Source organism: Amblyomma maculatum, chromosome 10 (assembly GCF_055883805.1).
Source record: "Amblyomma maculatum isolate TAMU_Amacu chromosome 10, ASM5588380v1, whole genome shotgun sequence".
Taxonomy (NCBI): domain Eukaryota; kingdom Metazoa; phylum Arthropoda; class Arachnida; order Ixodida; family Ixodidae; genus Amblyomma; species Amblyomma maculatum.
In genome coordinates this window covers 95729970-95753695 of record NC_139353.1, presented here as the reverse complement: position 1 = coordinate 95753695, position 23726 = coordinate 95729970, and the positions used below count along the sequence as shown (strand labels likewise).

General features: G+C 45.1%; 1 protein-coding gene across 2 annotated transcripts in view; it reads right to left on the bottom strand.

The window, feature by feature from the left end:
- LOC146177045 (uncharacterized) overlaps nt 1–23268 on the bottom strand; it is a 107614-nt gene extending 84346 nt beyond the window's left edge. The window contains exons 1-5 of one of the 2 annotated variants that reach the window (XM_084583070.1): nt 22947–23268; nt 22648–22745; nt 21535–21660; nt 15095–15120; nt 14547–14631 (exon numbers count right to left, since the gene is read on the bottom strand). In XM_084583070.1, the coding sequence (XP_084439196.1) occupies nt 14547–14631; nt 15095–15120; nt 21535–21660; nt 22648–22745; nt 22947–22983 (372 nt within the window). In that variant the 5' untranslated portion in view covers nt 22984–23268. The remainder of the gene's footprint in view (nt 1–14546; nt 14632–15094; nt 15121–21534; nt 21661–22647; nt 22746–22946) is intronic. The other variant, XM_084583071.1, reaches the window with a different exon arrangement.
- Nucleotides 23269–23726: the final 458 nt, after the last annotated feature.

Genomic DNA, 23726 nt, shown 5'->3' with positions numbered 1-23726 from the left:
GCAATCAAAAAGACATTCTTATCGCTCTCACGAAGTACCTGCTTTCAGAAAATGAGGACATTGATATTTGCAGGAATGGGCGTCATCCTGACACGGTGCTGAACAACTTGCGCGCTGCTGCCAGCACGTTCTTCAAGAACTATGTACAAATAAAAACTGACGGCTTGAGAGCAGGAATAATTGCAAAACCACAAAAGAGGAAGCTAAAAACTTTGTGCTCTGTAAGTACGTAAATATTTCGTAATTATTCAAATAAAGTCTTGTGTGTGCTGCTCCTTGTTTTTTACCTCCGGCTTTTCGTGACCTGAAGCTTGAATCGTACATGTGCTAAGTACAACTTATCACAATATATTCGTGATCGCTATATATGCATATCAGGAGCAAAAAATTAACATATCCAATGCTGTTTTTTTTTACGAAAGTGCAACTGATTTCGAGGCGCAAAAATTTTACAGCGTACCCATGCCACTAGCACATCGCGCTTGTCCGGCTTGCACAGGAGGGTCGGAGGGGAACAGCCGCTGGGTCAAGATGCGTGATGTCACGGAGAGAGTGCGCAGGCCTTCAAGTATTCTTGATGCCTTCGGTTCTGTTCGCCTTTCGGCATTTTTGCGATCGCCGTATTTACGATCTCTCGGTGTGCCCTCTGAACGGTTTCGTGCAACGTGTTAAATGTTGCGTTGTCGCTCACAATGCCTCGAGATGCAACACGCGTTTAGTGCACGGAAGCGAAGGCCGTCCTCATGGCGAGGCGTGCCGCCGCCGACTGCAAACGCCTGCAGCGTCCAAGCATCTGTTACAGTTTAACTTGGAAAATTAAAAAAATTTAAAGAGCCTCTCGTCTTGCCCCGCGATGCATATTTTTAAACAGGTGTGGAAAAATGCACAGGATCTACACCTCAGTGAAGCATCAAAGAAGCCTCTGAGAGTGACGGGGGATGGTAGATTTGACTCCCCACGATTCAATGCAAAATATATGACCTACACTCTGAATGATGTCGAACAGGATGTCATTTTTTACACACAAAGCTTATGCAGGTTTGTTTCATTTCATGCCTTGCAAGATTTAAACGTTTGCTGTCAGCTTCAGCAAAGCATATCTATGTCGTACAGGTAAATGAATTGGTAACAGAGTGCAAATGGATGTGGCTGGCCTAAGCAGGGGCATAAAATTTCTGCTTGGGAAGAACTGCCATATCAGCAGGCTTGTGAACGACAGGCACAGTGCCGTTCGTGCCCTTGTCAAAAAAGATTACCCTGATATAACGCACCTTTTTGACCATTAGCACATGGCAAAAGGCAAGAACATTTCTGTCACCCTTCTCATAACTTGGCACTTAAAGGCAAAATCGTTTTTGTTTTGTTGAATGTCACTTAAGAAATTAAAAGGAAGCCTCTTGCTGCCACAAAGTGCAGTGACAGAGGTGCTCGAAAACTGGGCTCGTGCTGTTGTTAACAACTTGTATTGGTCTGCTGCTTCAAGCGATGAGCCCCCAGAGCAACAGAGCAAATTGTTCCTAAGTGGGGTTCGCTGACCAGATGTGGTAAATATACACCAGGACGAGTCTGAAAGCACGAGTCAGTGAGGATGGAAGGCTCTGGCTGGTTGAAGGTAGCTAACAGAAAACGTTGGTAGTTTTCGAAAGGTTCTCATTTGAATTTCTTTGCTTTTAAAAATCGGATGCCCATCGCAAGCTGTGTGAAACTGTAGAGGCCCCATCACTCTTCAAGGACATAGCACAGCTGTCTACAAAGGAGCAGACATTTGGTTGTGAGGCTTTTCGCAGCCTAAAAAACCAGTTCGCACCCAAGACATACCACTACATTTACGCTGGAATGCGAGCTAGGTTAGTGCTATGCTTTATTCACTGATGCAAGTGATAACACTCATATTGCAGTGCAGAAATGCATATGTCTATAGGATTGTTACCTTTTTATCAATGCTTCTCTAAAAAATTATTAATGCTGGTTGCAGAGTCCGCATCACAGCGTTGGATTACAACGAGAACCGTGGGCATCCTCAGGTCGTCCGAGCTGTTGGCCAAAAGCGGTTTGCCAGGCGGTTTCGAAAGGGCTGAAATGGAGAAGCTAGCCTTTCATCTTAGAAAGTGGAGCCATCTTAAGGCAAGTACTCTTTATTACACATAAAGGTAATTGTACCTATTTTAAATACAGGTCAGCTGAAACATCCCCTTTTACTCTTTATTAAAAGCGTCCCCTCTCTGCTAGACCCACACATTTCAAAGTTTACTTAGAACAATTTCTGGTCACCACTAGCTGCTTAAAGCTCACTGCAAGACAAGCACATCTCTGAGAAGGTTGAGGAAAACAGCTTTTCTGGCCTTCAAACCAAAGTGTCTCATAACATATTGTCTCATAACAAAGTATCTCATAACCACTCATTTAAATGATCCATTGCCTTACACTGTGGCTGGTTCCTGGATTTTGATAATTTGTTTTAAAGCTTCCTGCAACTTAAAAGAACATCCTTTTCCAGTTAAAAACAAATACAGAAAGTGAATTCACCGTGGTATTACTAAGTTACTTGTTTTTTTTTTCTTAAGTGAAGAGTGCAATGTCTCATTGTCATACAGCTGGGGCAGGATTTCTCATGGTATTATAGGTAACAGTAGAGACAATTCAGTGCTTGTATGCGTGCATTGTCATTCTTTTCCTTTTTTCAGGGCATGTGCATTTGCTCTTGCAGCAGGCACTGGAGTTGTGTACTATAATAGAGCTGTGTACTATAATAGAGCTGTACTGGGAACCTTTTCCCTTTGCGCACGATTTCTTTCCGCTTCTCTGCAAGCAACTATGGAGAAAAAAAAAAGTTGCTTGTCCTCAACTGGCTTGTGCTGTTGGGGGGACACGGCTCTTTGGCACCGAAAATCGACCCAAAAATAAGATTTCCAATTTTTTCATTTTCGTATTTCTCGCACCATTCCGCATCTGCACGCAAATTTTCATCATTATACCCTGCGTATTTATGAAGTTATAGCGATTAAAAAAATGCAGTACCACGCCCACTGCCCTTTAAATTGTGGACAAACGACACCCAATGCGATCGCCCGGCGCCTGACAACTAAGCGCTCCACCGCGGCGATTTTGGTCTCATTCGAAAGTGCGCGCTTTCGGCTTATTTTTTTTCTTTCTGGAAGCAACCCTGTGTGTTCTGCCTTCCCCCAAAAAAACGAACAAAAAGATAGCATGCAGAGCGCGCTGCTATTGGCCGGTTAAGGCACGTGATCAAAATGGCGTCGTTTGGTTGGTTCCGGCAAGCTAGCCCTGAAATGCAGACTCCCGGCAACGCCATTTTTACTTTGTGCCGACCACGCTAGTGCAACGCAAGAACCATGTCAGGAGGCGCGAAGAAGTACTGCTCTTTGCACAAGTTCGGGTGAAAGCAACAAAAGAAACGCGTTAAGAATGCGGCATCATTGCATACTGTGCAAGAAGCAAGTGCCAGTGCTGCGGGATTGTGTGACGATCACGTTACAGGCAGCGACGCTTCTCCGATTCCGCTGGATAACAGCGCCGTTCTTCGTGCCGACTGCAGTCGTGTACGAATTGACACCACGCCTGTCACTAACAGTGACATAACTCAAGTGAGTGCCCGTGAGCAGGCTATGCTTGATCGACTGGTATCGATGCCGGCACGAAAGACCACGCTGTTCGCCGAAGCAAGTGGTGCGTCCGCAGAGTCGGATGAGGACGAAACATCCTCCTATGCGGTAATTGACCTTAGCATTGCGAATATCTTTCTGGATGCTGTGCTGTGCAAAACGTGTCGTGAATGCATGCATTTAATTACCAGCAACTAGAGCTATGGCCTTGCTGTAAAACTGTTCGTGCTGTGCGACAACTGCGGTGAGATTGCGGCCGAGTGGAACTCGCGGAGGGTTGACGGGGAGAAAAGATGCAATCCTTTCGTGCTGAATATTCTGGCTAGTCGAGCTAGACTGGTAACGGCCAGACAGCAATGAAAGATATCTTTTCGGCGATGGGGTTGTCGTGGCGCGGGACGCTCAACAAGACATTTCAATGGCATCTGAGGAACACACTGCAACCCGCTGCTACCCGAGCCGCCACGGCTGCTATGGCACAAGCTGCGCAGGCAGTGGCGAAGGTCTACGATGACTTGTGTTTTGGGCATAGGGGGAACATTGCCGTGTGCTACAATGGCACATGGATGACGCGCGGGCACTCATCACATATAGGCGTCGGTGCTGTGGTGGAACTCTTCACTGGTTATGTGCTTGATTATGTGGTGTTATCCAACTTTTGTCTGGGCTGCGAAACTGGTCCCAAGACAAACACTGACGGCTACGAACTTTGGAAATCGTGCCACCAGTGCCAAAAAAAAAAAAAAAAACTGCAAGGCTGGTCAAATACAGGTAGAGGTAGGCAAAATTCTATTTGAAAGGTCTCTACAGCACCACAACATGCGCTACACAACCATGTTATGCGATGGAGACAGTCACACGTTCAATGCTCTTCAAGATGCTGCAATCTATGGCTATATTGAAATAGTCAAAGGGGACTGCATAAATCACGTGCACAAGCGTATGGGAGCAGCTTTGCGCAACCTCTTGCAGAGGCACAAGGGCGCAGAGAAGCAAAGTCTTGGCGGCAGAGGATAGCTCACAGCTCATCTAGTTGACAAGCTGGTGTATGTTATGGCCGAGCGCTGCGATCAAATGTAGGTGATGTGGATGCCATGCAGCGAGCTGTGATGGCGACATATCACATTACATCTACTGATGACTGCCCCAATCACAGTTTGTGTCCTACCGGTGAGAAGTCATGGTGAATATTGTGAATATTATGCCTCACACTTTAAAAGGGCCCAACGAGTTTTCTTTTTTGCAACAGTTCATGGAGTTAAGTGAGTTTACCACATTGTTCTTCAACCTTCTGTCAAGCATTTGCCCTTTGAGCACCATCTTTGCAGTCAGCTGCTCGCACGAAGGATATAGTCACGGCTCGAAGTGTACGAGGCTGCATTGGAAGTGCAAGTCTCTTCATGAGTTAGCCTGGTGCTGGACCACGGCCTTGTTCTTTCGTGTGTTTATTTTTTAAAAAATGCAACAAATTTTGCCTTTAACACAAATATATTGTTACAAATTTCATTCAAGTTTACTAAAAGGTTTTGGCAAAAAGAAAGTTGCTTGACAGCACATAATTTCTATTCTAACTTATGTGCTGGAAAATTTAAAAATTTCAGACATAATAGTTTTTCGAAAACAAAGTCTAGTGGAAAGAAGGTCTCTCTTGCAGAGTAAACCACCACAAAAAAAAAAAAAAAAAAAGACCGAGAAGGGTGGCAATATCCAGCTCTCGCAGTGTGAAGTACGACAACTTTACGGTAAATGCCATCCTGCTCAAGTTGCATCGCATGTATACCATCGTATGCGTTCCTATATATGCTATTTGTCCCTTGGCGACACTGCCCTGCTAGTCTTTACCTGTGTATGCCAAAGTTTGGCAGTTTTCATGCTTGTGCCCTGCTGAAGTTATATAGTATTTATCCCGTGCTCCAGCTCTGAAATGTTGGCTTACTACAAAACTGCGAGAGCAAATGGCACACAAGAAACTGAGAGGGTGCTGTTTAATAAAAAAATTGAAGAATTGGTATTAGTGGCAATTGGGGACATACTCTTCAGTGGTTCACCTGACATTTAGCCTTTTTGACTTTCTCAAGCATTTAAAGGAAGATAGCAGTCTTGGACAAGAGAATTTTGGCGCACTGTTCTCTTTACACCAAAATACAGGCCATACATTGTCGGCCATTCACACGGCACGCATTGAAAATGTCACATATAACATTCTATGATCTGCAACACCAGTTCTTAAACCCTTGTTAAGTTTGGGCAGCAGTCAAAAAAACTATAGTAGCTGACGATCGAGCACAAATGTTATCTCCAGTTACAAATATGATTTCTATCGTTGCTGATATCTACAAATATTAAAAACATGCGAGGTGATGTTAATTACAGTCAACGACTGATTTTTCGGACGCCCAAATTTTCGGACATGCCCGATATTTCGGACATCTTCGCGGCACCGCCACGAGCCCCATAGAATCAATGTATAAAAACATCTGTAATTTCGGACGCTCGAACACCCCGCCGTCCAATTTTTCGGACTTTTTGACGCCTCGGAAGGTCCTCGAAGGTCCTTTGGCTCCTCGCGCAGCACTCTTGCAAAGGAAATCGACTTGCAGCCGAAGCATATCACAACTTTGAGCCACCAGTAGCCGAATCTAGCCGTCACACACCGATTTGGTCTGGCCACACTGGCTATGTTCATCAGCGGCAATTTTCGGAGGCGCCGCGGCGGCCAGCGGCGGCGGCGTCGTTTCGTTGCGCATTTTGACTAGCATGGCGTGTTGTTCCGCTGTTGTGTGAAGTGTGCTCTGCGACGCTAGGCCTAGGTGCTTCGACGTTCGTCAAGGAACTCCACTGTTCTGAACTTAAGGATTTCGCTTGCCTGCGATGGCCCCCACTCCGTCTTCGTCGTCCTCGCCGATGGCATCGAAGCACGGAAAGCAGTACCGTCGGTTAACGACGGAGAAGAAAGCCGCGATTATCAAGCAAGTAATGAGCGGCCGATCGCAGGCTGACGTGGGCAAGGAGTTCGGAATTTCGAAGCAAACAGTTTCAGATTTCGTCAAGAACAAGGGCAAGATCTTGGAAGCGGCCGAAAAACCATCTAGTGCCCAAAAAAAGAATGCTAGCCAAGGTGTTCATCCGAAGCTTGAGGAGGCTCTCGTCGTGTGGCTCAATGCTATGATTGCGAAGCGGATGCCGGTCTCGGGCTGCATCTTGAAAGAAAAAGCGGAAACTCTCGCAGTTCAAATCGGCATTGAGGATTTTAAGTTTAGTGATGGATGGTTGAGGAACTTTAAACATCGGAATGACCTCAAGTTCAAGAAGATGTGCGGTGAGAGCGGCGCAGTCGACAGTGCAGTTATTCAGCAGTACCGCAACGGAAAACTTCAGGCTTTGTTGCAGCAGTTCTCTGCTGACATTTTTAACTGCGATGAAACTGGTTTGTTCTATAAGATGTTGCCGGAAAGAATGCTCGCTTTTGCTGGTGACCCATGCCGTGGTGGCAAACATAGTAAAGAACGGCTGACCGTTCTCGTCGGCAGCAACATGTCTGGCAGCGAGAAGCTTCCCTTGTTAGTAATCGGGAAGTCTAAAAACCCGAGATGCTTCAAAGGGGCAACCCTGCCAGTGTTGTACGAAGCCAACAAAAAGGCGTGGGTGACTCAGCAGCTATTTGAAAGTTACGTCCGCAGCTTAGACAGGAAGTTGGAACTTCAGAACAGACGTGTCGTGCTTTTCATTAACTGCGCCGCTCATGGTCACATCAAGAACTTGAAGGCTGTCCAGCTGGAATTCATGCCACCCAACACGACTGCAATCCTCCAACCGATGGACCAAGGCGCCATCCGCAATCTAAAACTTTTGTACCGTTTGCGGGCACTAAACCGCATGGTGCTGTGTGCGGAAAACGGCAAAGGCTATAACGTTGACCTTCGGTCTGCTGTTGGAATGCTTGCGGACGCATGGAAAGCGGTGAGGCAAGACACGATTCGCAACTGTTTTTGCCACGCGGGCTTCGTACTCGCCACAGAGGCAGTGGACTGTCCTGAAAGCACAGACGGCATTGACGTGTGCCCACCCATGGACGACGTGATCAACGACCTCCGCTCTGCTGGGGTTTCCATACCCACGGAAATAACTTTTGAGCAGTTTGTTGACGCGGACAACGAGCTCGACTTCTGCGCAGAACTAACTGACGAAGAAATAGTCCGTCAGTTTGTGGAGGATTCAGAGGACTCCGATGTTGAAAATGAGGAGCCAACGCCCGCGCTGCCTACGAGCGCCGAGTTGATGCGAGCGTTGTTGACGCTTTCATCCGTCTACAGTGCTGATATGACCCTTGCTCAGATCGAGGAGAATATGATCGCATGCAAGCGGAACGCCGCCGTCCAAACGACTATCAGCCAGTTCTTCAAGCCACTGCAGCAATAACACCGGCTGCCCTGACGACACATTCATAATAAACCGGCAGTCTGCTGCATACAGAGCTTTTGAGTGCCTCTTTTCTTAGCCACTTCTCTGATGCTGTGGCAGTGTTTCAGAAGCGTGGTGCTTCGCCCTTGACCCTCTAGATAAGAGAAAAAAAAGAGAAAAGGTGCGTTTTTTGCATACATTCATTTTTTCGGACTGCCTGAATTTTCGGATGTTTTGAGTTCCCTAGAGGGTCCGAAAAATCGGTCGTTGACTGTATACCAGCCACCACATTCATTCACGCTTTACTTACACCTCCTTTATGTAGAAACCCCAATTTTTGCCATTGATATTGTTAACGCGATAAGACGGGCTACCGTGGTTTGTGAGGAGGATGAACAGTGAGCTTTGGAACGTTCGACCCCCATTAAGGGGGAACACGGGTCTTGGAGACGAAAAAATCGATTTTTCAATTTTATTCTCTTTTAATTCTTCTCGCTCTTCCACACCTACCTGCCAAAAATTTAGACTAATAGTGCCCTGTTTTATTAAAATAAGCGCGATTTTATAAGGCAAAAACTTGTGAACACCCCCGAGAAACTCCGGGAAATAACCCATTTTGCATCGCCCATAATCCTAAAACAACTAGTCGGAGCGCAGCCATCTTGGTCTCGTTCGAAAGAGCGTTCCTTAGGCATGCTTTCCCGCCAAACATCAGCCGCCAAAGCGACCCCACATGGAAGATACAAAGCAAAAACGAACACACAGTCGCGCTCTTCTATTGGCCCTCAGCCATCACGTGATGAAAACCACCGCATACGGGCCGCGCCATTTTGAGTTTCACCTGCTTGCGCTATGCCTAACGATCGTCGGAAGTTCGCTACCGTGCATAAGTTTGGAAAAAAACGAAAAAAAGTGCTGCGAAGCGCAATGAGACATCACTGCATCAAGGACGGTGGCCGCGGACACTCGCACCGCAAAGGAAAGTACGACGTGGACACAAAGTGCAACGGCGAGCGAGACGGACGCCGCTGCGGGGGTGCCTGGCGCGTCAGCTGCGAACAACGGAGGCAGCCGCTCGGACCACGTAAGAATCGATGCAACATGCCGATTGCAACAATCGAGTGAAGATTGCGGAGATCTGCGGCAGTGGGACACCAACGAAGCTTCAACGACGAAATCGACGCAACGCGCAGCGGCGGACGACACGGTCGACTTTGCGGTGGTGCCCGGCGCGTCAGTTTCCGACAGCGGAGGCAGCTGCACGGACCGCGCGAGGATCGACGCAACATGCACAAGAGCCGATTGCAGAGATCTGCGGCGGCGGTACGAAGCCGACGAAGCTTCCACGACAACATCGACGCAACGCGGAACGGCGGGCGAGGCGGCAGTCCGTGGAGCGATCCCCAGCGCGTCGGCTTCAGACAGCGGAGGCAGCTGCTTGGACCGCGTCAGGATCGATGCGAAGTACATGACAAGTGCCGAGCGCGAAGATTTGCGGCAACGGGATGAAGCAAAAACTGCGGAATTGTCGTCTGTATCGGCGACGGAGCGCAAAATGAAGTTGCTGACCACCGAGCATGAGGCACCGAGTTCGTCGCCCACGGCGTACACTATCGTCGATTTGGATTTGGTGAACAGCCTTTTGGAGCTTACTTCGTGTCGTGTGTACCGCGGTGCAGTGCACATTGAAAGAGACGTGCGCGAATATGGTGTGGCCGTCAAGCTCAAATTGAAATGTGCCAACTGTGACGAAGTCGCGTCGAGTTGAAAGCAAGGCGAACTGCAAACCCTTCGAAATTAACCTGCTAGCGGCACGTGCTATGCAAAGCACTGGGAATGGACAAACGGCACTTAATGACATCTTTGCAGGTCTAGCTATCTCGCATAGAGGTCTGCACAATAAGACTTTTCAGCATTACCTGAAAACAAAGATGCAACCAGCAGCAACAGCAGCTCTCAAAAAGAACTTGTCTGTGTGTGCCACAGCCGTGAAAGACTTATATAAAGAGCTGGCCTTCAGCAGCCCAGGCAACATTGCCATTTGTTTTGATGGCACGTGGCACACAAGAGGCCATACCTCCCACATAGGGGTGGCTACAGCCATTGAACTGTTTTCGGGCTACGTGCTTGACTATGTAGTTTTGTCGAATTTTTGCTTGGGCTGTGAGTGTGCGCCACATTCTGACAGCCCAGAATACACAGAATGGAAAACTCGCCATGTCTGCCAGAAGAACACAGACAGTAAGGCAGGTCAAATGGAGGCTGAAGCAGCACTGATCCTTATCTAGCGATCTCTCTCCCTCCATGGCCTCAGGTACACAACAATGTTGTGTGATGGCGACAGCCGCTCCTACAACGCCGTCAGGGAGGCCAAGGTGTACGGATTTATTGATGTTCATAAAGAGGACTGCATTAATCACGTACAAAAGCGTATGGGCACTGCGCTTCGTAACTTGGTGCACAAGCAGAACTCAGATGGGGAGCGCATCAGTGGCAAGGAACGGCTGGCTGGTGATTTGATCACCAAGTTATCTAGCTACTATAGTTGGGCCCTAAAATCTCATGCAGGCAATCTAGAGGCCATGCATTCAGCTGTGATGGCTAGCTACCACCACATTACTTCAACAGATGACAGGCCCAACCACAGTCTCTGCCCCAGTGGTGAAGATTCTTGGTGCAAGCACAATGCTGCCGTGGCAAAAAATGAGCAACCACCAAAACATAAGTACAAGCTGCCCGAGTGTGTCAGCACTGCACTGTTGCCACTGTATCAGCGTTTGGCTGACAAGGCTCTTTTACAACATTGCCAAAGGAACAAAACTCAGAATGCAAATGAGGCTTTGCACTCCTTGATATGGACTCTTGTTCCAAAAGACAAAAATGCGTCGTTGTTTGCTGTGGAGACAGCTGTCGCAGAAGCAATAATGCGGTTCAATGAGGGAAACCATAAAGCCAGCTCACACATTTTGAAAGAGTTTCAGCTAAATCAAAATGAAAAAAGCAGCCAGAGAGCAGCCGAAAAAGATCTGCACCGCAGTGTGAGAACAGAGAGGAAGCGTGCTTCCTCTGCAGCTTTTCAGACTGCAGCAAAACGAAAGCAGAAGGGCAAACCCAATGCAGATTACTGTCCAGGAGCCTTCTAGGCCACAGTGGCCTGCATTTCTACAGTTTTTGTTTGATTAAATTAGTGTTTGACATTGCAATTCGTTTTTTCCATTTTTCTCAAAATGAAAATTTTGCCTACCCTTCTATTTTGCGGGTGGCATTGTGGCTCTCCTACTCGTTAGATTGTAATGATTTTTTTTTTTACTGGCTCGTGAGTGTTAAAGGAACACAATAAAGCTATTATACAAGGTCTCAACTGCATGAAAAATTTTTAAACATAAGAAGATGTAGAAAGGGGGTGGTTGCACTTGTGAAGCTGAAACTTAAAACTTCCATAACTTTGGCTTGTAGTAAGGCAGGAGCACAAAACTTGTTTTATTGCGTTCCTTAGACATTCAGGAACAGATCCATGTGCATTTTAGCAATTTCCCTTCAGTAGATATTTTTACAAGCTTCCCGCAAGTCTGGAACAGCAAAGTTGCTGTAACTACTCAGCAAATTTATGTAGAAGAAAACTAACAACATATTTGAAACCAGCACAATAATTTACATAAACCCTGCAAATTTCATACTGACAGGACAAATATTAAGAAAATTTTGCTCAAGACCCATGTCCCCCCTTAACCATAAATCCAAACAACACCAATCTATACCGCGTAGCCTCCAGATGACACTGCCCCGAATAATTGAGGCCGCGCTGAATTCTATCACCCCACAATTAATGATTCATTGTGTGCAACATACGAAAAAAATCTCTGAACATCGAAAAACAGCGCCTCTCATCTCGTCCGTTGCCGACTTCACTTGCGTTTCCCTGCGGAAAACAATGCGCTGCTGTTCAAAGAAGTGATTTCATTTTGATAAAAAAGAACAGGCAGTTATATATGGCTCGCATTGACTTCTACTTGTGACTTGGTGAAAAAAAAAACAAAAAAAAGAACCTACACTGAGGATCAAACCTGAGCCCCTCATAGATTAACAAACATGCCCGCGCTTGGTACACCACTGATCCACAACGCGAGGTGGAGTGACACTTTGTTTGTTTTTTGTTTTTTGATGGACCTTCCGTACCTTTGGCTGCGTTGACAGCTATGCATGAAACGGAGTACAGTACAGCTGTATTTTTCTCACACTGAAAATTCAAAAGCAAAAGTGGCCATGGTATTATTTTTTGTCTGCTTACTAGAACGCCTCGTAAATGAAATAGCTACAAAAGCTCAGCAGAGTTTAGAAATCTTCTTGATGACGAAATGAGAAAAGAAATGAGAATATAAGTAAATAAATGAGTCAGAAGGAAAAATTAGTCAATCAGCGAATATGTTAAATGCCTCCTTTTGATGACTGAAGAGCAGCAGTCAGACACCGCTCTAGCATGTTTTAATTTAAAGTGCACGACCCACACATTGGCTGCGCTAGTGATGCTACGTGGAGTAACGCCCCACATGCGACCCATTTTCCACACGAGCATTATTAGCCTATTAAATTACAGAGCAGCGCTGGACAAAGTTGTTACCGCTACCAGCAAGCACAGACCTGCCTGGCCTGCCATAAGGCGGTTCTACATATGGTCAGTTTTGTATTACCGCTGGAGACTGGAAACTGAAACCTTATAAAAGCCACTGGGAAGGGCCAAAAATCAAACGCTTGATGAGCCAGCATCTTTTCAAGGATCAGCTTTCGACACTCTGGTGCCCAGCCATCGGAACACCGTATATGACTTGTGGGAGAAACATACATTGTATTTTGAGGAGTGCATCTTGCTGGCACAGAGGCTTCGAATCACTCGACAAGGGAAAAAAGGGGGGGGGTGACCTAGATGCGGATCAGCGGACAGCATTGCAGCGCAGCCAGAACCTGTGCCTCCTCTAGACAGTGCCAGCAGCGTGAAGGGTCTGCGGGGTCGCCCCACCCTCTCTCCTTATTCTTTCCCATTATGGCTATAGAATAGGGCATTAACGTGGCGACCATAGCGCGCCCACGACGCTGAACTACTCTCTAGAAGACCCATTTGTAAAGATGTGTGCAAATACCAAAGACAGCACTATTTTTAGTCATAAAACACTGTCTGTATTATTACTTACACATAGTGCTAAAGGAAAAAAAAAGTTACGAGGGGATGGTGGAGAGACTAGCACCATCACACAGTCCCTCAGTGAAACAGAAGGACAATCTCAATACAGTGAGAACGGGCCCGATGCTGCAGGCACCGTACTACAGGAGGCACTGCTGCCATAACACAAACCGGTCATGGTGGCGGTGCTCTTGTGAGCTAAAATATAACAGCTCCTCTTGTGTGCCACAGAACTCGCAGCTTTCGGTGGCCGGCAGCTGCATGGGCCGGTGGTGTCCCGGGGCCTTAAGTTAGAGAACTGCCGGCAGAAGTTTGATTTACATTCTTGGCAGTGGCCAATAGGAGTCTTGGCACAGAACAACCTTATTATGTAATTTATCTTTTTTTACGTTTGATGAAAAATTTTTTGACCATGGAAGAGAGCATCACAGTTTAGTCATCAATGAACGACATCCGCCAAGCCCTGCAAGTGTCAATCGCAAGGTTTCCAAGGTTCATCAATAAAGTCTCCTTTCCTAAGCAGTACCATCAAGCAAGAGAAAAGCCTTTCTGCCAAAATATCGACAAGGTGGAAGGCGTTGACTGTCAGGCTTTACCTCTTTACAGTTAACATGGCCAGTGAACACATTTCCGTGTGTATTTGACAAGACAATTCCACATGATCCAAGCCATAGGCAACAACTAATACAATACGAGAAATAATATAATAGAGCTATTCAACTCTATCAGCATGCCTCTTGTCTGCAAAATGACTGGACAAAAAAAGCCCAGTAACCCCCTCATAGTTAAGCCTGCGTGTCCATGTTAATGCAATATGCCTTTGGCACACTTTGGATGAACAAGAAAAAAATGTTTCCTAAAGTACTTGAGTGCTCGTGTGAGAAATTGCAACTACATTGACAGTACCTTCTAGCCCTGCAACTCGGACAGTGAAGCTTGCAAATTCCACCCTCTTGCATGTGAGCCCAGCTCAAGATCACACACACCAGACCAGAAAAGCAAAGACAAAAAGAGGGCATAACCCTCCAAAGGGTAATGTTACTAGTGCACAAACTACAGGTATAAAAGCAAAAGGACTATCATTGTTTCTTTATAAGGCACTGTTCAGCAAGCTATAGAACTCCCAACTTTCCCGTAAGCCATCAGAAAAGAGCTTCCCACTTCGTCAGGCATACCTACGTGCCCAAGTGCTTTGGTTCCTTCATTCTGTATGCTCGTTCCACTGCTACCCCGGTGAGCAATTTTCTGCCCTTGAAAGAAACCGCGGTGTCCCTCCATGACTGTTCGGGAACAAGCTATTTGCTGCAGCATTCACCATAAAGAACTTCAATATGGAAACGACTCACCGGTATCAACACTGGAGGCCTTCCCTTGAGGTGCCGAAACGTATTCAATGGTATGCCATGCAAGGACTGCTCCATTTGGTCGATTCTGCAAATAAGACACCATAAAAGGGTTGTATGTTTATACTGCAAGCTTCACCCCAAGCGTAAAGTGCTTAACAGAAGTCCAAAATGCAGAACTTTAAAGATGCTAGCACACTCAGTCAAACAGCTAAATGCTCAGAAAAATACTGTGTCTCCCTTTGTGACACAATTCTACGGCATTGGAGGCAAAGAAAAACAGAGCACTTAGTATGCCTTCCGAGAGCAGCTCATTTCACAAAATTCCCTGTTTGACAATAGCCCCTTTTATGCACTCAAAATTTCGGGAAATAAACCATCTCCCATAGAGTTACACTATATCCTTTCCAAATTGATATATTCATAGACAACACGATTTCGCAGTCACTATGTACGAAATTTCGACAATTGGTGGTCATTTATTATGTTTTGCGATCAACCAGGTATGTGTTAACAAGCACTCTCAGCATAAAGTGATCAGCAGCGCTCACCTGCCCCAGTTGCCTTCCTGCAGTGCCTAGGTGCAAAGCAACAAAGAAAGCAAATGAGCTAACATGAGGCGCACGTTCCCACAGAAACATAACTTCACAAGGAGAAATACGGTGGCCTCTTTGAAGCGCTTTGGGGGCATGGGCGTGAACCACTTCATAACCATTCGCCTGCATACGAGCGAGCCGGGTCTGGGGACGCAGCATGAGCAAAAACCCTACAACTGTAAGCCACTGAGGTGGCTTTTCCACATGTCATTGGCGCAAGAGAGCGCAGCATTCAGAAAAAACCAAGGAAGCAATCCTGACTCGTCGCTGCCTTCTACGAAGTAGATTTGTAACTAAATATCTTCTGCACTTAGTACAATGCAAATACAGACTGAATTCTGCGAGCTAAAAACGAAGCTGTGCATACTAGCTGTCTATAAATGCTACACTTTTATGCAGTGAAAGTTCCATTCTAAATGTTCAAGGTGTCTAGCAAACCACTATTTTCAAAATCCCTGACTTTTGCAGGCTTTTCCCGATTATTTCAGTTCAAATTCTCTAACGAGCGAAGGATCTCAAAAATGTAGCTGGTGATAATAATGAGCACTATTATTCATATTCTGCAATTTAATACATTTAAAATGCTGTCACGAGCCCCCGAACTGCAAACAGCCGAGCCAATCCAATCCAATATGGCAGTGCAGCTCGCCGATCGCTTTTGCCCGCTGCCAATGCAGTTACTCCTGCATTTTGTTGCGTACTACTCTCACCCTGCGCTTCCACATATTTTTATAGTACCCATCCCAGGTGCGTATCGGCTATACTATTATGACAGCTCAGCTATACTTTAGCTCACCCATGCACTGGCGTCAAAGAGCGAGCTGACGAGACAGCAAAAAAAAAAAACATTCTTTATGAATAACATACTTGCTGTGTGCCAGCTTAAAATGGAAATGCACTCGAGAATATATTGTGCCGTTTTCCCTGACTTGGCAAAATTTTTGACGGTTTCCCTGACCTTTCACTGAATTTTCCCAGTGCATAAAATTTCCTCACGATTCTGTTTTCCCGGTTGCTAGATACCCTGATGTCTTTTTACCTCATTTAGAAGATTTTTCATAAATAGTTCAAACCATACGTTTCCCTGGATATGTTTCTTTCATTATATTTTTTTAATGCATAAATGAGGTTTTACTGCATGCATTTATTTAAACACATGCTTTTAAAAACTTCCCAATTAGCTACAACGTCCCAGGAGGTCGGAATGCAAACAAAATATGAACTTTGTTTTGCTCTGCAGATATATATACAACATGAAATAGCACTGAGGTTTTCAACGTACATGCACATGTAGACAAAAGTCTCTATGACATCAATTTTGGTTTGGTACGGTATATGAGGTTAAAGTCCTCAAGGAGTCACAGGGCTCTTGAAGCCTTTTTCTTCATTTTTAAACTAAATGCAGTGAAAATGCGCAGTCTCAATCACTTGTTATTTTGTGCCGATTTCAAATATGTAATTATTTTCTATACAGAGCAGCGGTGGCGTAGCGGTAGAACATCCGCCTCGAATGCAAGAAAAACGGGGCTTGAATCTCGGTGGCGCGCAATTCTCCCCCGGGAAAAATAAAAAATCCGCGTTTTGATGGAATTGCATAAACAGGTTTGGGGTTTGACCTGATGCCGGTGAACACCTCCGGCAACGCACTCCCTCACCAGAACAGGAATTGGCCACAACCTCCCATGATTAGTCCTATCAAACCCCGGCCCTCAGTCACCAGCGGCTGCAGAACAACTGACCACGGCGGCGGTCAGACCTGTGACGCAGCAGGGGGTGCTAAGAATTCCTGACTCCGCTGGACAGGCCATCATTGGAAACTGACCCTGGCAACGTTTAACGCTAGAACCCTAGCTAGCGAAGCTAGTTTAACAGTGCTGTTAGAGAAACTAGAGGGTATGAAATGGGATGTCATAGGGCTTAGCGAGATTAGGAGGCCGAATAAGGCATATACTGTACTGAACGATGGGCATGTACTGTGCTATCGAGGTTTACCGGAGAGGCGAGAACTAGGAGTAGGTTTCCTTGTCAATAAGTATGCAGCGGGTAATATACATGAATTCTATAGTATTAATGAGAGGGTAGCAGGCATTGTAATTAGGCTTAATAAGCAGTATAAACTGAAGGTTGTACAGGGCTATGCACCTACATGTAGTTATGATGACCAGGCAGTTGAGAGCTTCTATGAAGATGTAGAATCGGCAATGCGAAAAGTAAAGACGCAGTATACGGTACTAATGGGCGACTTCAGTGCCAAGGTAGGAAAAAAGCAGGCAGGAGACCAGGAAGTAGGTGACTATGGGATTGGTTCTAGGAATAGCAGGGGTAAGTTACTAGTTGAGTTTGCAGAGCGTAATAAGTTAAGAATCATGAATGCATTCTTCAGCAAACGGAAGAACCGGAAATGGAGATGGAAAAGTCCTAATGGGGAGACTAAAAATGAAATTGACTTCATACTGTGTTCAACCCCCACCATTATACAAGATGCAGAGGTAATCGGGAAAGCGCGATGCAGTGACCACAGGATGGTGAGGTCTTGAATGAGTCTAAATCTGAAGAAGGAACGCAACAGATTAGTAAGAAAGAAGTTCACCAACGAATTAGCAGTGAGGGGGAGGGCAGAAGAGCTCAGGATCTCACTACAGGATAGATATTCAGCTCTAACTGAGGATGGCGACTTACCTTAGAAGAAATGGACAATAATTTCAGAGATATTGTTACTGAGTGCGCTGTAGAAGTAGGTGGTCGGATAGTTAGAGAGGATACAGGTAAGCTGTCTAAGGAGACGAACGATTTGATGTAAGAAACGCCAGAGTATGAAAGCTTCCAATCCAATAGACCAGATAGAATTGGCAGAGATAGGTCAATAAGCGCAAAGTGGCCGGTATAAGGAAGTATAACATAGAGAAAATTGAGCATGCTGTAAACAACGAGGGAGGCCTTAAAGCGGTGAAGAAGAAATTGGGTATAGGCCAATATTAGATGTATGCGCTAAGGGACAAGGCGGGCAACGTCATCACGAAAATGGACAAGATAGTCAAAGTAGCTGAGAAGTTCTATACTGATCTCTACAGTAGCCAAAGTAATCAGGACTGTAATGAGATTGGCGGTAGGAAAAAACCGTCAGACGTTTCACGAAAGACGAGATTAAGGAAGCAATAGAAACTATGAAAAGGGGAGCATCAGATAACTATAGATTTGTTGAAGGACGGGGGGGACATCGTGCTAGAAAAACTGGCCACCCTGTATATGCAGTGCCTGGTGTCATCGACGGTAACAGAACCATGGAAGAACGCAAACATTATTCTCATTCATAAGAAAGGGGACACTAAGGACCTTAAAATTAGACCAATCAGCTTACTGTCTGCTATGTATAAGGTATTTACTAAGGTAATCGCTAATAGAATCAGGACAACCTTAGGCTGCAATCAAACAAAGGATCAAGCAGGTTTTCGCAAACGACCCGCTACTATCGATCATATCCATACCATCAATCAGGTGACAGAAAAATGCTCGGAATATAGCCAGCCCTTAACATAGCATTCACTGATTACGAAAAAGCATTTACCTCAGTAGAAACCTTGGCGGTGATGCAGGCATTGTGAAATCAGGGGGTAGACGAGCCGTATGTGGATGTCCTGGAAAATATATATACTGGCTACACAGCAACCATAGTTCTGCATAAAGAAAGTAATAAAGTTCCTATAATGAAAAGTGTTAGGCAAGGAGACACGATCTCCCCAGTACCATTCACAGCTTGCTTAGAGGACGTATTCAGAGACTTGGAATGGGAGTAGTTAGGGATAAGGGTAGATGGAGAATACCTCAGTAATATGCGATTTCCTGATGACTATGCCCTGTTAAGTAACTCAGGAGAGGAACTGCAAAGAATGATTGGTGACCTAGACAGGAAAAGTAGAAAGGTAGGCTTGAAAATCGATATGCAGAAGACTAAGGTAATGTTCAACAGAATCGGGAAGGAACAGCAGTTTACGTTAGGTAGCAAAGCACTGGAAGTAGTAGGCGGATATGTCTACTCAGGACAAGTAGTAACCGCAGATCCGAACCATGAAAAGGAAATAACAAGAAGAATAAGATTGGGATGGAGCGCATTTGGCAAGCACTCGCAGATTATGTCTAGCAGCTTACCGGTATCGCTCAAGAGGAAAGTATACAACAGCTGCATCATACCTGTACTCACCTATGGGGCTGCAACGTAGAGGCTAACCAAGAGGGTTCTACTTAAGTTGAGGACAACACACAGGGCTATGGAACGAAAAATGGTAGGGGTAATATTAAAGACAGGAAGCGTGCAGCGTGGGTCAGAGAAATAACTCAAGTTACTGACATTCTAGTGGAAATTAAGAAGAAGAAATGGGCATGGGCAGGACATGTAGTGCAAAGAGAGGATAACCGATGGTCGCTTAGGGTAACAAACTGGATTCCAAGGGAAGGAAAGCGCAGCAGGAGGCGGCAGAAAGTTAGGTGGGCGGATGAGGTTAAGAAGTTCGCAGGGGTCAAGTGGATGCAGCTAGCACAGAACCGGATTAATTGAAAAATATGGGAGAGGCCTTCACCCTGCAGTGGGTACAGTCAGGCTGATGATGATGATGAATTACTTTCTATATCAATTAGTTTTCAAGTTATTTAACATTTTTCAATCCTTTGTTTATAGAAACAATAGTGAATATGCCACCATTCAGAAAACCAATATTAATGTGTGGATAGAAGCTGGCATACAGTATAACCCCTTCGGGCACCGTTTTCCCGTCCGGGGATGTGAACTTCGCGCGCCCTGCTGTGTAAAAGTCGAAGCAAGAACGCCGTTTTGAATCGGCCAGAAGACGCCCCATGAGCCGCCTTAACGGACAAGTGGCGCCATCTTACGCGAAGTCAGCAAAATGCTGCCGGAAATGCGCAGGAAACAGGGATGCCACTACCTTCTACGGAGCTAAGAGTAAGTGCTCCTTGTTTTCTTTCATTTTTCACTGTTGCGAATTTAGGCTGACCAAAACGTTAGCATTTTTTCATCAAAATAAGGTTGCGTGAATGTGAAACAACCGCTGTCATCCTTGTTAGAAACGTATTAAGCCTTGCATGCACTTCCGAATGGTTGCGTCCCCGTCCGGGGACACGGCGCCTCAAGTCCGCCGTTCCCAAATGCTCCTTTTCGGAGTGTGCGGCCTCACTCTCACACTAACATGAAGAATATCTCATCTTTTCAGGCATTTCCGAGCACGGCGTAGAAAGAAGGAGGTTGGATGACGACACTGCGGAAAATATATTTCGAAGAATTCAAAACGGCGACATTTCAGATGCAGATCTCTCCGATGACGAACACACCGAGGAAGATACGCAAAATACAGTAATGATGCCTGTTTTCTGTTTTTGAGGTTTGGAAATAATGTGGTGTTTTGTTTCAGATTTCTGCCACAAATAGCACTGCGCTGAGTGCAGGAGCATCGCCAGGATCGCATTGAATCGCGTTCAACAGAGCACCTCCAAAAAAGCGCGGTCGGCCGAGCAGCGAGTACTCTGAGCCTGTTGCAAAGAAGGCTAGCCTGCATTTGCAACCATTAGGTATGATGGCTACAATCACTGGCCGGAGTATGTCAGCACACCGAACTCTCAGCGCTGCCGCCGAGAGGGATGCACAGCAGTGTCGGATTCGCTGTCAAAAATGCCAAATATTTTTCTGCGTGTCGGCTCAGAACAATTGCTTTTATCGTTTTCACACCAAGTAGACACTAAATAGTTGCTTATAAATAAAGCAGCAAATAATTAATCATATTTTGTGCCAGCTGTCACAAGAACACTATCGCAGGCTCTGTTAGTAGTGTGCATTGTTTTTTCTGTATTGAGGCGCTCTGTCCCTGCATGGGGACAGCACAAAATACATTGAAGGAATAAATGTTTTGCTTCAGTTTCTTCAAGACTCGTGATTTGAAGCGTGGAGAACACAAAATGGCGCTCATATATTTTTTTTATTGCAAAACATTTTTTGGCGCCTGAAGGGGATAAGGAATACAATGCACAAACTACTTTTTGATTAAGGCAATATCAGCCACTAGTCATTTCACAACTTGTCGGGTTTGATATATAAAAAACAGATGACGAGCTATTTAGATCCGAGCATGCAAAAATATTAGCAAGCGTAAAATGAGAAATCTGTTTGCGCATTGTGTAGTTTAATCCCCGAGGAGCATACTGCAATAAAAATGATGCCTTTATCTGATCTAGATGTGAAGGTATACTTGTACACTAGCAAACCATTAAAAATTTGTGTTTTGAGAAAACAAATATCATTAGAAATGGTATTAATTCAACTCGTTCGCACATTACAAAGTAGAATTAATGACTCCTCAGGGAGTGAAAAAATCAGTTGGTATGTAACTTACTTTTTGTGCCTCCATTGAAAAACGGCTGCCGCAGATGGGATTCGATCCTGCATACTTGGGGACAGCAGTCGAGCGCCCTAACCACTGCACCACCATGACTGGCTCACAACCAACACCTTGATGTTGCTGTTGAGGTCAGAGTGATAGTAATTTCAACATAAGCATCTACATCTATAAATTGTCTTTACTCTTGCCACGCATCACTTACATCAACGAATACGCGCTGGAAAATGAAGCAAAATAACACAGCACGTGAGAAAGTGCCTTCATGAACCACAACATAGCTTACAATGCGCTGTTTTACATGTGAAAAATTTTCTAAACTGATTATGCATACAGATTTTGATTGACAATACTTCTCTCCCTCAGTGTATAACTTTTCTCTCCTGAAAAACAGGTGATGAAAAATATTTCAGGAGGGTGGTTTTTCATGAGCTGAATTGATGCATTGACCCCATTGACACTGCTAAATTAAAGGAACTTTTAAAAAAATGACAGCAGTGCAGTAAAGAAAAAAAAAAACAATAGTGCAGTAAAGAAAAAAAGAAAAGTTTACACTTGATCTGCAAACATATTGATGCTATTGGAAACGCGGTTATTGTCACTGTTAGAGATATAGGAATCTTTTTATCTTTATCTTTTTTTTTTATCTTTTATCATGAAACGATCATTTTACGTGACAAATCGCTGCGCAACACAAATAAATATAGCCTTAAACTGGTACAGCTCGCACCAATACAATAAAAAAAAATTCAGCTTAAGCAGAAGCCGAATTGTATAAATGATCGGCACTTGGACTGCTATTCCCAATGATAAACGGTAAGCATGGGCCAATTGATTGATTGAATGCAGGGTCTGAAATATTCCCTCCGCTCAAAAACTTTGCACTCTGAGAATAATTAAGCAAATTCCATATCCCACTAAGTTTTACTTCCCCTATATACTCCAAGGACGTATTTCCACTGCATTCAGCACGCCAACCTTTTTAGGCATTTTAAACCATGCGCAACGCATTTGCAATATAAAGTACCGCAAAACTTTACTCTGGTAGTTAGTACATAGACAAGTGAAGTGCCTATGATGCGATTGAAATTCTTAAATGAGAATACTTGCCCTATCCCGTACGTAGATTTTCTGGCATGGCCTATGGTAAATGTGCCCTTCGGACGCACGTTTGTGTGTACCCGAGTCGCTTCGGCAGGGAGAGTTTACTGTTGACAGAAAAGCCGAAAAAGACAAGCATTCATCAACTGTTCCTAATCCATCAGCGCACACTAGAACCGTTAGCCGCAAGGCATGACAGATTATATCGGCGATCATGTTCCACGCAAATTGACGACTGACAGCGCGGATAATGGGCGCAAAAATACGCAGCGGTGCAGATGTTTAAAAGAACAGAACTTATTACGCACACAATGCACGATGGTGGCCTTTCGAAGCGAGGCGCATGAACGAGGCACTCAAAATATTTCCGAGAGCACGTGGAAACTGACAGCGGCCGGTCACATGGGGCCAGCGGCACCATCGGCTGGCGTCCACATACAAATCTACGCGTCAATGTCCCCAAGAACTACAAAACGTCAAGCGAACGCTGCACACGGATTAACGCTAGTACTACGCTACAATCCACCTTGAGGAGGATCGTGCACAAACAACGCCACACCACGATCCAAAATCCGAATACACTGGAACCACACACCCCATGACTAGAACAACCGTGGAACAACCAAACGCAAAGGCATGCCAAAACAAAAACATCCAAGGCGCCTACTCCGGTCCGCAGGAAATGTTTCTTTTAAATTTTCTAACACTTATGCATTTAATGATAATTTTAAATATTAATTACATATAAGTAATGCAAACTTATTGTAAATTAGAATATACTTTTTGTCCATTTGTATTTTGATGACATTGAGCCCGGTACTATTGGCGCGTTATTCAAACCATGGTTCAAACGCAAAAAAAAAAAAAAAAAAAAAAAAAAAAAAAAAAAGAAAAACGTTTTTTAGGAATGCCGCACCAGATGAGCAGCCCCAACGACGAAACTGACAGCGCCGACCTTGCCGCACTTCCGCCGCAAATGCCGAAAGAGACGAGCAACCTGGATGAAGTTGTTAGTTTCTATAGGAGGAGGTACTAAATGCTCTAGTGGATACCGGAGCGGATTTTTCATTTATTAGCCAGAAGCTGGC